General features: G+C 44.6%; 1 protein-coding gene across 1 annotated transcript in view; it reads right to left on the bottom strand.

Moving 5' to 3' along the window:
• The window catches only part of KSR2 (kinase suppressor of ras 2), a 239082-nt gene that overhangs the window by 12793 nt on the left and 213472 nt on the right, over positions 1 to 12817 (bottom strand). Inside the window, exon 16 of the mRNA XM_054996749.1 lies at positions 9829 to 9962. Coding sequence (XP_054852724.1) covers positions 9829 to 9962 — 134 coding nt within the window. The remainder of the gene's footprint in view (positions 1 to 9828; positions 9963 to 12817) is intronic.

The following is a 12817-nucleotide window of genomic DNA, read 5'->3' on the forward strand; positions in this document are numbered from 1 at the left end:
GGGCATGGATTTGTTAAAATTGCAGCCAGTGCTTCATGTTACACATCATCATCAGTTTCTTGAATATATCAATAGTGCCTTGCAATACCCCCCAAAAAAATCACTACAGCAAAACAAGCCATGAATCGTTCACATCAGCTCTGCAGTTCAGCATCTCGTTGTGGATTAACTGGGAATAGAGACAGGAACCACAAATGGTGTATGCTGCAACTTCATATGTTACAAATTTGCAGGCAACTGATAACAGATAAATAAGCTTAAACGGCAATCGTCAACTCATCATGGTTCTGATAAATGACCCCAAGAGCTCTCCCTCTGAGACCTATTAAAGGGGTAGAAAAGCAGATCATATCCAATATCTTCGACATTACCCAACCCGCAAGGACAAAATCTGTCTTCATTATGAAATATCATTTCACCATCAATCCCATCATCTGCATTTGGAAGGAAATGAAAGCTTCTCACTTATGGTTTGCCCGGTAAGGTTAATGTTTAAGCATAAAATAAAAACCAAGATATTTTTAAAGTACAACTTGCCATAGAATCTTCTGTACTTTTTCAAAAATGGGACTTTTAGCTCAACAACAAAAAAAATCCTCTGGAAAATCAACTTCTATACATTTGATATATTCAAACCATCTTTGGCTATCCCTGCACAAACTCACTGCTTACTCCAAAACTTTCTTCTGTCACTTGACAACATGGCTATGCTAAAATCCTTCCCAAACTTATAAGCTTCTCTATCCCTCCTAAACAGGCAGATGCTTCCCAAACAGCAGACAGACCATCTAATTCTCCTTGTCACATCTTATAATTAGCTGCCCAGTTAAATGTATTTACCAATCACCCTGGTGACATAGCTGCTGAATCCTACCCAACCGTCCTGTTGCAAATGGCACATTGTCACTTTGCTCCTCGCCCCATCTAGAAGCCATTTCCTTCATCCTGCCAAGATACCGCAAGAGAGAATAGAGTTTTCAGCGAATGGATGCAACCTCCCAGTCACAGGTCAGTTAGGACTCCTCTCCTTCTGTCTGTAAAACAGACAGCTCTACTGAAATCTTTTGTCTATTGAATGAACTAAAGAGTCTGGTTAAAATCATGTGGTTTCTAAGGTGCTGCTGGACCTTAACCTTCCAAACATTCAGAGCAACAAGTGTGCTTGGCTCTCTCTGGCTGCGGAGTGCTTTTAGGGGACCAAGGGGAGCTGGCAGTGGTGAGAGGGAGCTGAGTGGACTAGATGAGACGCTTAGACAAGAGGGAGAGAATCTCCCTAGAAGAGGTTCTTTCTCACTACACTCCCCATGGAACCTTGCGAGAAACTGACGCGTGTCCTCCACACGTCAGGCGTCTCGTCTGTTTTGGCTCTTAGTCATCACACTGCAGAGATATACATACATGGTCCCTATTCTTCACGAGCAATAGAGATGGTGCAGACATTCAATGTTTTGTAGTCTGGACTGGAAATCAAATTGATACAGGGAGACCGTTTTCAGTCATTCCCCAGTGGTTTCTAACATCTCCTTTTCTAAATTCTGCTTCTTCAGGCAGCTACTTCACTCTGCCGTAGTTGGAGGAAGGGCCATATCTCTGGTAGAACACATTGCTTTGTATATACAAGTATGTTGGGGGAAGAACTATGGCTCAGCAGTAAAGCATCCAATGAAGCCTATGGGCAGTACATTCAGGATGGACAAAAGGAAATACATCTTTACATAAGGAGTGATTAAAATGTGGAATTTACTACCAGAAGATGTAGGGAGGGCCACAGGAATAGAGAGCATTAAAAGGGGATTCGGCAGGTTCATGGAGGTCTATCCGTGGCTACTAGTCATGGAGATTAAAGGAAGCGTCCTTTTTCAGAGGCAGTAAACCTCTGAATACCAGTGCCAGGAGGGCAACCTCAGAGGCAGGCTTTGGCCGTGTTGTTGGCCTTCCAGAGAAACTGGCTGGCCACTGTGTGAGGCAGCATGCGGGACTAGATAGACCACTGGTCTGCTCCATCAAAATCCTCCTTATTTTCTTATGTGATGGGAAAGACCTCTGCCTGAGACCCTGGAGAGCTGTTGCCAGTCAAAGTAGACAACAGTGACCTTGACAGATCAATAGTCCGACTCATTATAAAGCCGCTTCGTATGTTCAAGGCCCTGGTATCTCCCAGCAAGGCTGGGAAAGGCCTCAAACTCATGATCTTCCTTGTTGGAGCAAGCTAGAGTAATGTAGCAGTTACAATGCTGGGCTAGGACCAGAGAGAGATGCAAGTCAAATCTCCACATAGTCATGAAATTCACTAGGTAATGCTTGGGCCAATTGTTCTCTCACAATCTAACACACTTCACAACTTTGCTTAGAGCATAAAAGAAAGGAGGGAAGAACCCTCCTGTGCTCATTGAAAGAGGGGTGGGATAAAACGTGATGTAATGGAGACCCTGCAGAGATGCTACCAATCAGAGAAGTCAATTTAGCCAAGAGGCTGACTCAGAGCCAAGCTACAAGTGACGAATGACACAGGTTGGACACTTGTCAGCTTCCCTCAAGTTTTGGTGGGAAATGTAGGCATCCTGGTCTTGCAGCTGTAATTGAGAGCCAAGCTGTAAAACCAGGACACCTACACTTCCCATCAAAACTTGAGGTAAGCTGACAAGTGTCCAACCTGTGTCAGGCGTCACTTGTAGCTTGGCTCTCAGTATAATGCATGTCCATGCAGATTTCCCCATACTTCCCCTCTTATGCACAGCCATCTCTTTCCTGCTGCCAACTCTGGTAATCTAAGCTCATTCTAGACACGTATCAAGATCCCCCCTTCTGTGTGAAGAAGAGAATTCTGACTCTCGAAAGTTTACACTCTTGTTGGTCTCTTAAGATGCCACTTGGCTCAAATCCTGCTACTGCAGACCAACATGGCTACCTACCTAGACTACCCCTTTCTTTTGTTTCTTATTAGTCTGGCACTGTTGCAGCCATCTTTGCTATCCTGTGAGGGAAACTTCAGAGACCCATTTGCCACAGGTATTGACATTGCAAAACTAGAGCACATGGGCAGCTTTTCTCTCTCCAGCAGGCTCACCATAAATCCAGTGGGAAGCACATTACCACAGTTCAGGCTGGAAGGAATGAGATCCGAATGAAGGTATATATCTCCCGCTGGAATTCTCTGACGTTCCTTAGGCAGCAGACAAAATAAACCAGCACAGGCTGTCCGCCGGCTGAAAACGCGACTCTATCAATGCCCTCGACACAGCCAGAACTCAATAGGAAAAAAATACACCCGAATCTGCCTTATACAGAGTCAGAGAGTTGGTCCATCCAGTTTAGTACTGTCTACTCTGCGTGGCACCAGCTCTCCAGGATCTGCAGCTGAGAGTTTTTTCACTGCTACCCTAAGATCCTTTTAATGAAAGACTGTACGCAAAGCAGGCACTCTGCCACAGAGCTATGGATGCTTGGCAGACTCCGGGCAACATGAGCACCTGCCATGGCTGCTTAAGTCTCTGTTGCTTCTGTGAGCTGGTGGGAGTTACAGGGTGGCTTTGCCACGATGGGGTGCACATCAGCACTGGGCCCCGTGGAGCTTTCCTGATGCAGCTCCACTCCGAGGGTCAACTGAGCGAGCGCTCTGCAGCAGAAAGAGAAGAATCAGCCTCTCGCACTAGGGGCTCCTGTTGCTTTGTGGCCACACATATGGCTCTTAATTACCAGCTGCTGTTAAATTAATCACCAAGGTCAGTTAAGTGGTGCAAGGGTACCCCTCCCTCCCTCCCTCCCTCTCCAGTTCTGTGTTCCTCCTGATTCTCCTCTGCTCAGAGCAAAAAGGAGGAAGGAGACAGAAGGACAAGTGATGCTCCTTCCACGCACAGACCTGAGATCATTCATGCGACTGAAGAACTTTTTTAACAAGCTAACCGACTTTCTGCACGCCAAGCATGTGGCTCTACTGATGGATCTGCTCTGCAGACTGGACTGAGCATTCCTGGACCCCAGTAAAGCATACACAACCCTTTCCTCTTTGTGCCACCAGGACCAGATATTGTTAAAAATATGGTCAAATTTTTCCTAATGATTACTAAGGGTGGCAAGAGCCCCGTGGTGCAGAGTGGTAAGATGCAGTACTGCAGCTCAAGCTCTGCTCGCGACTTGAGTTCGATCCTGGCGGAAGCCGGGTTCAGGCAGCCGGCTCAAGGTTCACTCAGCCTTCCATCCTTCCGAGGTCGGTAAAATGAGTACCCAGTTTCTTGGGGGTAAAGTGCAGATGACTGGGGAAGGCAACGGCAAACCACCCTGTAAAAAGTCTGCCAAGAAAATGTCGTGATGCCACGTCCCCCATGGGTCAGTAATGACTCGGTGCTTGCACAGGGGACTACCTTTACCGAGGGTGGCACCTCACTCCCTAGCCAGAGGGCCTCTTGGAACAAGACAAGGCAAAGGCTGTCAGTTATTTCTTGAAAGCCAAAAAAGAAAACTTTGAGAAAGCATATCGCTTCCTGGTCCTCCTCCAAGACACAATGTCCTAGACTAGGGGCAATGAAGCACAAAAACATGTGGGGCCAGCCGGCTTGCTTTCTGGTTGAAAAACAGCAGAAGCCAAGGAGAAGGCGTTTCTGTAATTGGATTTGCAAGAGACCTCTGAGGCTTAAGAATTTATTCAGAAATGATGGGATGGTATTTAAAGGGGGGGGGGAGGCTGGAGCCTAACCTGCAAGCTAAGAAGGCACCAAAAATCTCACTTTTTCTGAGGTGACTCAATCACAAAGACCCACTTTTGGTTTCATGGCTTGAGATCTGTGCAGCGGAGGGTGGGAGCAAAGGAAAGCCAGGTGAAAGTGGTCTACAGCCAGCTGGCAAATGGAATTCTCACTGAGATGGTAGACCTGGGCTACAAATGGCACATGGGGACTTGAATGCAGAAAACAAGTGTGTCAGCGAGAAGGGCTCCATCCTATCCTTCTCCCTAGCATGTTAACTTTCTACATGCAGGGATATTTTTTGCACAGAGAAACATTAAATAATGAATGCCCCCAGCTGTAGTCCTGTGTGGTCCTGTCTAGACACAGATTTATCAATTTATTAAGAGGCTGGGTTTAGACATTCATTATGTTGCAGCCTAGTCCGAAATTTCACTTGAGCTGTCTTTGGATTAATATTGAATACAGGGGAGGGGAAAAAAACACTGGAGAAAACTCCTTTGCTTAATATGCCTGGTTAACATTTTTTCCAGCTGGGAATGCATGTGCTTTTTAACAACTGTTCTAACTAGAAACCTACCATTCATCATGTATTACAAGTTGAGTCCATTGTTTAGAAGAACCATAGAAGGTCTGTGTAAGGCTTGGAGGTGCCAGGTAGAATCTTTCCCAGCATATCCAAATAAAAAGACACCACGATTTCGAATTTTTTGGCCCTGCTGCTTCAACCTTTTTTTTTAAAAAATCCCTGGTTTGATTTCAACTTCTCCCTTGTACAATTTGAACCCGTATTTCAAAGCTTGTATGTCTCCTTGAACAAAATTTCCCCATCTAAATCATGTGATTTTGTGCTATCTGCACAGAAATGATGTATGACCAAGAAACAGAGAAAGTGGCATAAAAGAAACAAATGAATTCGGATCACTAGCAACAACAAATGGTCAAAAGCTAAAAGGATCAGGACGGCAACACACAAAAGAAATGGGGGGGAAAGGAGCACTTTCTTATATCACGTTGTAGACCTGGGAAAGACCCGTATCTGAGACCTTGCTAGAATGCCCACTGTTATCTGGGCCAGAAGGACCGCTGATCTGACCAAGCACGGAGCAGCTCCTTATCTATAATCTTCCCTTAGCAGAACCCCGGCCGTGTTTTTTACAGCACAATCCTATGCATGCTTACACTGTTCTAAGTCCACTGAAGTCAATGGGTTTAGAAGGGTAGTAACTCTGTTTAGGACTGCACTGCCAGTCACTGAGAAGAAGTAGCCCACGTACCACAACTAATTAGTGCTTCTTGCTCTTCTGGCAGAGGAACCCTGCAATTTACTCCACAGAGTAACAACAAATAAATGGAAAGATGTGCTTTGACTGGAGCACTAGTGGGACCACTGAAGGCTGAACGTAACGGTGCAACCCACAAGCGACACAAGGCACCGAGTGCCATTGCCTCCTCTAGTCCTGAGTCATGGGAAGGGGAGGGGCTGCACTGGGACAGATGTTTGTAGATTCTCTGTATGCTAGTTGGTAAAATGCCTCCCTTGTGTCTGCAAGGCTCTTTCTTGGAGAAGTGTATGTGTGGGGGTGGAGGGAGACTCTTTCCAAACTCAGGGTGCTACCTGGGGGCAGACCTTGGGTCAAGAGATAAGAGGTGTACATGTAGGAGTGGCAAAGCATGAACACTTCTGCAGATCAATTGATTTTTTGATACTTTTTGTTTGCGGAAGTGGCACTATTAGGAAGCGACAAGAGATGGGAAATGAATAAGCGAAGGACTGTATAAGAAGGATGGAGTGAGGTCCATAAACTGTATGAAATATGCTGAAATATGTATGGGCTTCAAAGAATTACATATGAAAGCTCTCCATCATGAAAAGCTGAACTTGGGTAACCAGCCGTACAAAAGAGTAGTGCAAGCCGATACAAAAAAACAAACGCCGTGACATACTAACTACTCCTATTTAAAGAGATATCAACATGAGTAATAGATTTATCACAAAATGTATGTATATATACAAATGGAGTGATATATATATAAAGGCAAGCATCAATTGATTTATATCTAACTTTACCCAAGTTAAAGTGCAGGGTGCAGTGTAAACACATTTACAAAATCATTCCTATGTTCAGGGCTTTTTTTCTGGGAAAAGAGGTGGCGGAACTCCATGGGTTGCCCTCGGAGAAAATGGTCACATGGCCGGTGGCCCCACCCCCTGACCTCCAGACAGAGGGGAGTTGAGATTGCCCTCCGCGCCACTGGCAGAACTCCGTCCCACCACGTTCCAGCTGAAAAAAAGCCCTTCCTATGTTAATTAACAAAGTGCTAGGGCCTATTATATAACAACCTAAGTTGTATACAATGTAAGCATGAAATACAATGTCACTCCAATAAACTATTTTTACAAATTTAAAAGAGACCATGCAGAAAGTCCAACCTATGTGCAAAAAGCCTCATATAGAATCAAATAAGGTCCTTTCTAGGTTATTTCATGGAAACCATCTTCTGAAGGGATCCAAAGATGAATATAAATGATAGGCGATAATAATTGCAATGGGAAGCCAGAAAACTGAACCCGTTTCAAGGTTCTCCTGGAATTACAATGGATCTCAAAACTACAGAGATCAATTCCCTTGGAGGAAATGTCCGCTTCAGAGGGTGGGCTCTGTGGCTGAGCTACCTCCCCTCTTCAACCTCCCCTCTACTCAGGCACTGCCCCCCAAACAAACTAGAGAGAACTTGCAGCTGATTCAACTAGGCCTGGTCTTATGTTCTTGAGACAAATCTGGTCTTAGTAGGGAAACTATACTTGGATACCCATCTCTGTATCGATTTAGTTCCAACTCACACAAATGCCACAAAATTAGGTCCAAGAAATGGCCGAGAAAAAGTTTGGGTGAAAACTGGGGAGCATATAAATAGACAACTATCTTAACAAAAAAAGAAAAGAAACCCACTTACAGTGTGGATAACCACTTCAACCTGACAACTGATACACCGGTGGAGAAGGAGGGAGAAGAAAATAGGCAGGCCATTATCTCTTCCTTTAATCTGACGCCTCTGACACACCATAATTACAGAAAGATTAAAATATGTGATTTATCTCACAGGCGGGCATTGCAATAAAGCAATAATTAACTGCGAGAAATCTTCACAATAGCCAGGGTTTAATGTTATTTTATTTTTTTAATTTAAGAAGTGTCTGAAAGTACAGTAAGTTAAACTTAAAATCAGGGAGCACTGTCTGTGCCGGTCACCTGGAAATGATATCAGAACAATAAATGGTGGCCCTTTTCACACTACTTACCTGCTCCCGGAACGTTGCGAAATATCGTGCAAAAAACGGGGAAGATAGCATCTTCTCGTGAGAGTTTTGTGCGACAGCGCAAAACTCTCGCGAGAAGACGCTATCTTCCCCGTTTTTTGCGTGATATTTTGCAACATTCCGGGAGCAGGTAAGTAGTGTGAAAAGGGCCAGTGTTTTGGGGGAAGGGATGGACAGGACCCCCAGTCTGGCTAGAGACCTGGAGGTGTTTTGCCATCTTCTGGGCATGGAGCTGGGGTCACTGGGTGTGTGTATGGGAGGGGGGAGAGTTGTGAATCTCCTGCATTGTGCAGAGGGTTGGACTAGATGGCCCTGGGGGTACCTTCCAACTCTATAATTCTATGATTAGAAGATAAGACAGAGAATTCCATGGACGCGATCTGGTTTTCTTGGGAGAAACCCAGGTTTAAATCCCCACTTAGGGCTAAATTAGGTGAGATGCTGAAAGATGCATCATTAGCTTTTCCTAGCGTTTTTTCTTTGTAAATTGTATGTAAGATTTGGCTGCAAGCCAAGGTCACAAGGGGCAAATGACTTTCATGAAAAGTAAGGGATTCCCTTCCTGTGTGTTAGGTTTGTTTGCCCTCAATAAGACTAACATGCCACCAAAGAATGCAGATTTTAAACAAAAGGTGCCACTGATTCTGCAACCCACTGGTATTGTGCATCCTGGTCTTGCAGCTGTAAGGGAGAGCCAAGCTGTAAAACCAGGACGCCTACATTTCCCATCAAAACTTGAGGGAAGCTGACAAGCGTCCAACCTGTGTAAGGCGTCACTTGTGGCTTGGCTCTTAATTTGGAATGCCTGTACTGGTGACCTGAAGATGCTGTGGGTGGAAGAGGAGGCCTATTTTTGTGAGAGTGTCAGAAGAAGACTGACGCAGGGTCTGATGGAGGGAGCATGTGAACATAATTGGCCTCATTCCAGGTCCTCCTGAATGATCACCAAAAGAGGCGGCACGATTCCTGGTGTGCAACCGTTTCATAAAATGTAGCCCCTGATTCATCTCATCTTTTCGTGTCACCTAGACCTTCATCTGAAAAAGCCCACTGTGATGTCAGAGTAAATCAACCAATGGCATCAAGGGAGGCAGGGATGGCTGAGAAGTCAAAGGCCATGGATGAAACTGCAAAGGTGAAGAGAGCAAGGAGAAGGAGGGCAGATGCGTATTCCAAGGAACTGCAAGTTCATAAGAGCCTGAAATGGAGTCCAGGGCGCCTTAGAGACCAACAAAATTTTCAGGGCATGAGCTTCGAGAGCCGGATATCTGAAGAAGGGAGCTCTGATTTTTTAAAGTGCATACCCTGAAAATCTTGTTAGTCTCTAAGGCACCACTGGACTCGAATCTACTGCAGTCCAACACGGCGTCCACCTAAAACTATAATAGTCTGGAGTTACGAAGGAGATCCATCAACAGTCTCCAAACATTGTTTCTTCCCTGACTGAACAGCAGACACAGGAGACTGCCAATTTCAGCAGATGAACATAGTGGCGATGGGCAGCTTAACCCTTTCCCCTCTGACCATTTGATCATTCGAAAATACCTTCTGCTTTTCTCCCCTACAGGACCGAGGATTAGAGCACATTTATCACCACAAGCACACACAGAATCTGGGCACGGGAGAGATTTTGAGCAGGAATGGGAAGGATTTGGCAGCTTTTGTCTTTCTGCTTTTTCATTCCAGAACACTCCCTGTGATGCAGCCTTAAAGCAGGAATCTCTTTGTGCATCTTGGATAATTCGGCCCTGAAAAAGTTACCAGGAGAGGCGGGCCAAGAGGTGTCCAGAGCGGGCAGTCATCCAAAGCTTCGCTGCACCCTACCTGCCTGCTTGCAGAACTCCTGATATGCTGAAGAGGCCGAAGTCTGTGATCACCACCTTCCCATTGTCATAAAACACGTTTTTGGACTTGAGGTCTTTGTGGAGGATTCCCTTTGCATGAAGGTAACCCATACCCTGCAAAAGAAGAATGGAGAGAAAAGGAAGCTGAAAGACTTGCTGAGAAAACATCGGCTTCTGATTCCTCCAGAGAATCACGCACAGACAAAATGCAATCAAGGGCCTGTTCAGATATAATGGGATTTTAAAAAAAAATTCTTAGGTGTGTCTAAGCTCAATGTTTTTTCCAAGCTAACTGACAGACCCAGCTTTTCAGAGTTCTGCCAGGTCTTAATAGCTACTGGAACTTCCCTGAGAAAGGTCATCAGTGTTTCCCAATTTATTTTTGTTGGGTCACACCTAGGAAGGAAGCCTCCTTCATCGAACCTGATAGACAGTTAAGGGTTCAGAAGCCACTATCAGCTCCAGCAGGGGCAAGAGTAGAGGACTGATTTGGGATCCCCTTCCCATCACTCATTCTGCCAAATTGCAGTCACTCACAACTTGTCAGTGTTCTGCTTGGCCCCCAATAGATATTGCAGTATTTGATGAAATTTTCTTCATTGTTTAGGGAAAAAATGAACAATGCATCTCCGCAATTGGCTCCCCTTGTTACTCTTATACAGTAGTCACTGGAAATTTTGTTTATATTGTTGCATGCTTTGTTGTCTCAAGGAAGACACTGTATGCCGTCTATTGCAAAGCCCCAAAAGTCAAGCAATGCAAGAGACAGAAATCAGGGCGTCCCAGTGCTATGCAGATTTCAAGCGAATACAGAATCCAATCAAATGAATGCAACAAATAAGATCCCAGAGGCAGCGGAGAATTAATATTTCAAGAAAATATATGATAACTAACACAACCAATAAAATGAATCCTGTTTAGCAGTTCTCCTTTGGCATCTGGGATTTCAACAGTCACAGCCCAGATATACTTCCAGGGCTATCTCTGCTACCAGGAGCAGCAAGAATGGACACAGTTACCAAGTACATAAAGGATAAAGAAACCCACAGTTAACAGGTATTTCCTTGAAAAAAAGAAACCAAAGAAGTCAGAGAGGATAACAACTGCGATGTCTTTGAGTCTGAAGAGCTGGGGATCTCATTGCTTACAAAGTTACCCCGTTCATAAGTCCAGCAGCTATTGCTGTCTACTCACCCCATTTAACCTTCCCTAGCACCCTCCCACAAACTTCTTGGCATACTGGTGTTAATAATCTAGAAGCATGATTGGTGTGGGAGGTAGGGCAAGCCATCATTTACCTTCTTCCTCTCTACTCATTAAAACTGCACCTCTAGTGCTCCAGGAACAGATCTCACTTAAGCTGCACTCTACGTAAGTGGGAAGTTGCTTGGGCACAAACATTATTTATTACTTTAATATATTTCTATCCTGCCATTCTATCAAATGATCTACAATAGGGGTGGGATGATTTCAGTCTTTGGGGAGTCATCTTCTTTTTATTTTACTGGAATCCCTATCATTGGCTGATGAGTTTGAAAGTTCTGCATAGCCAGAGTTGAGGCATAGTTTAGCCGTGTCCCATGATTGTGGTTCTGCATTTTTTCTTAAAATCATGGCACGCCTTCAAGGATTAGATCCAAGTCTACCTACTGCAGCCTGCTTTACAAGAATCACAGCAGTCAATGAGTGCTAGGTAGTTGGCCAGAAATAGGCCAGTTGTCTACCATTAAACCATGATTTATTCTCTGCCCATTCCCCATCTATAAGATATCTTACATCAACATAAGAACAATGCCATTTAAATCAAAACAGAATACTACCGTTATAGCAGCAGCTCCAATAACAATAAAATACTGAAAACGAATGAAAGATATAGGCACTATATGCACACAGTAAACCAGAGTGGAACATCCACAATGTGCCGATGCAATCCTGGAAGTGAACAGCCACTGATATCCCAAAGGAGTGCTGGATGTGTTACACATCCTTTCCAACGCTACCTTCATCTTGGCAGCAGAGACACTCACAAGAAAAATATTTGAGCTGATGGAGCCAGAAGCCATGGCTCTCTAGTCCAGATAACAGGGATACAACAGGGTTCCAGGTTTTGAAAGGTCAGGATATCTTATCAGGATGGGAAAGAAGAGACTGCAACACTTGCCTAGAGATATTTAAAGCAGGTAAGGGGCAAGAAAGTCTCTCCCGTCGCTCCTCCGATGGGTAAGAAGAAGAGAACGATATGAGTACTGATAAAATTCTCCCACCTAGGAAGTCAGGCCAGCTGCAGGAAGGACGGCAGTTACCCTCCATCTCTTATTCTGAGAAGTCCTTCACAGAAAGACATTAATGCTCTCTCTGTTACTGCAAATCCTCTCTCAAATAACTTGCAAATTAAAATACATCAACGAAGATGCCAGATGAACTTCCTTCAAAGAAGAGGTCAATAGTCTAGGTACCACTGCAGAGAAGGCTCTGTCCCGTGTAACTCTCCAATCTCATACCAGATGGTGGTGGGACCCAAAGCGGGGTCTTCTAAAGATTATCTGAGTGGTCAGGTTTTAAATGGGAGTGCAGCAACAATTAAGAACAGCCCTACTATCTGGCCAGGCAAGGCAACCAATCTTGGGCAGTCAGTTTGGGGTACCATGATATTGTCAGTCACTTCCCTTCTTATTAGCCAGAATTTGGAGTTAAATATACCATCACAGAACACTGCACAACTAAGAAACAGTTGGAAGTATTCAAAATGGGAAACATCAAATGTTGTATCTGACTGTGATCTGTGATCAGATCATGTTCCCACCTCGTAGTAATTCACTCTCTGCTACTGAGTTCATACTTTGGCTTACACAAGCAGTTCCCCAGAGGTATAGAGGGATACACAGGTGGGAAATTGCATGTTCCATGAAGTCCCGTGTCTCTTTTCCTCAAGGACCCTCTTTATCAGCTGTGGATAGTTTCAGACTGAA

The sequence above is a fragment of the Eublepharis macularius genome, chromosome 13 (genome assembly GCF_028583425.1).
Source record: "Eublepharis macularius isolate TG4126 chromosome 13, MPM_Emac_v1.0, whole genome shotgun sequence".
NCBI classification, from domain to species: Eukaryota; Metazoa; Chordata; class Lepidosauria; order Squamata; family Eublepharidae; genus Eublepharis; species Eublepharis macularius.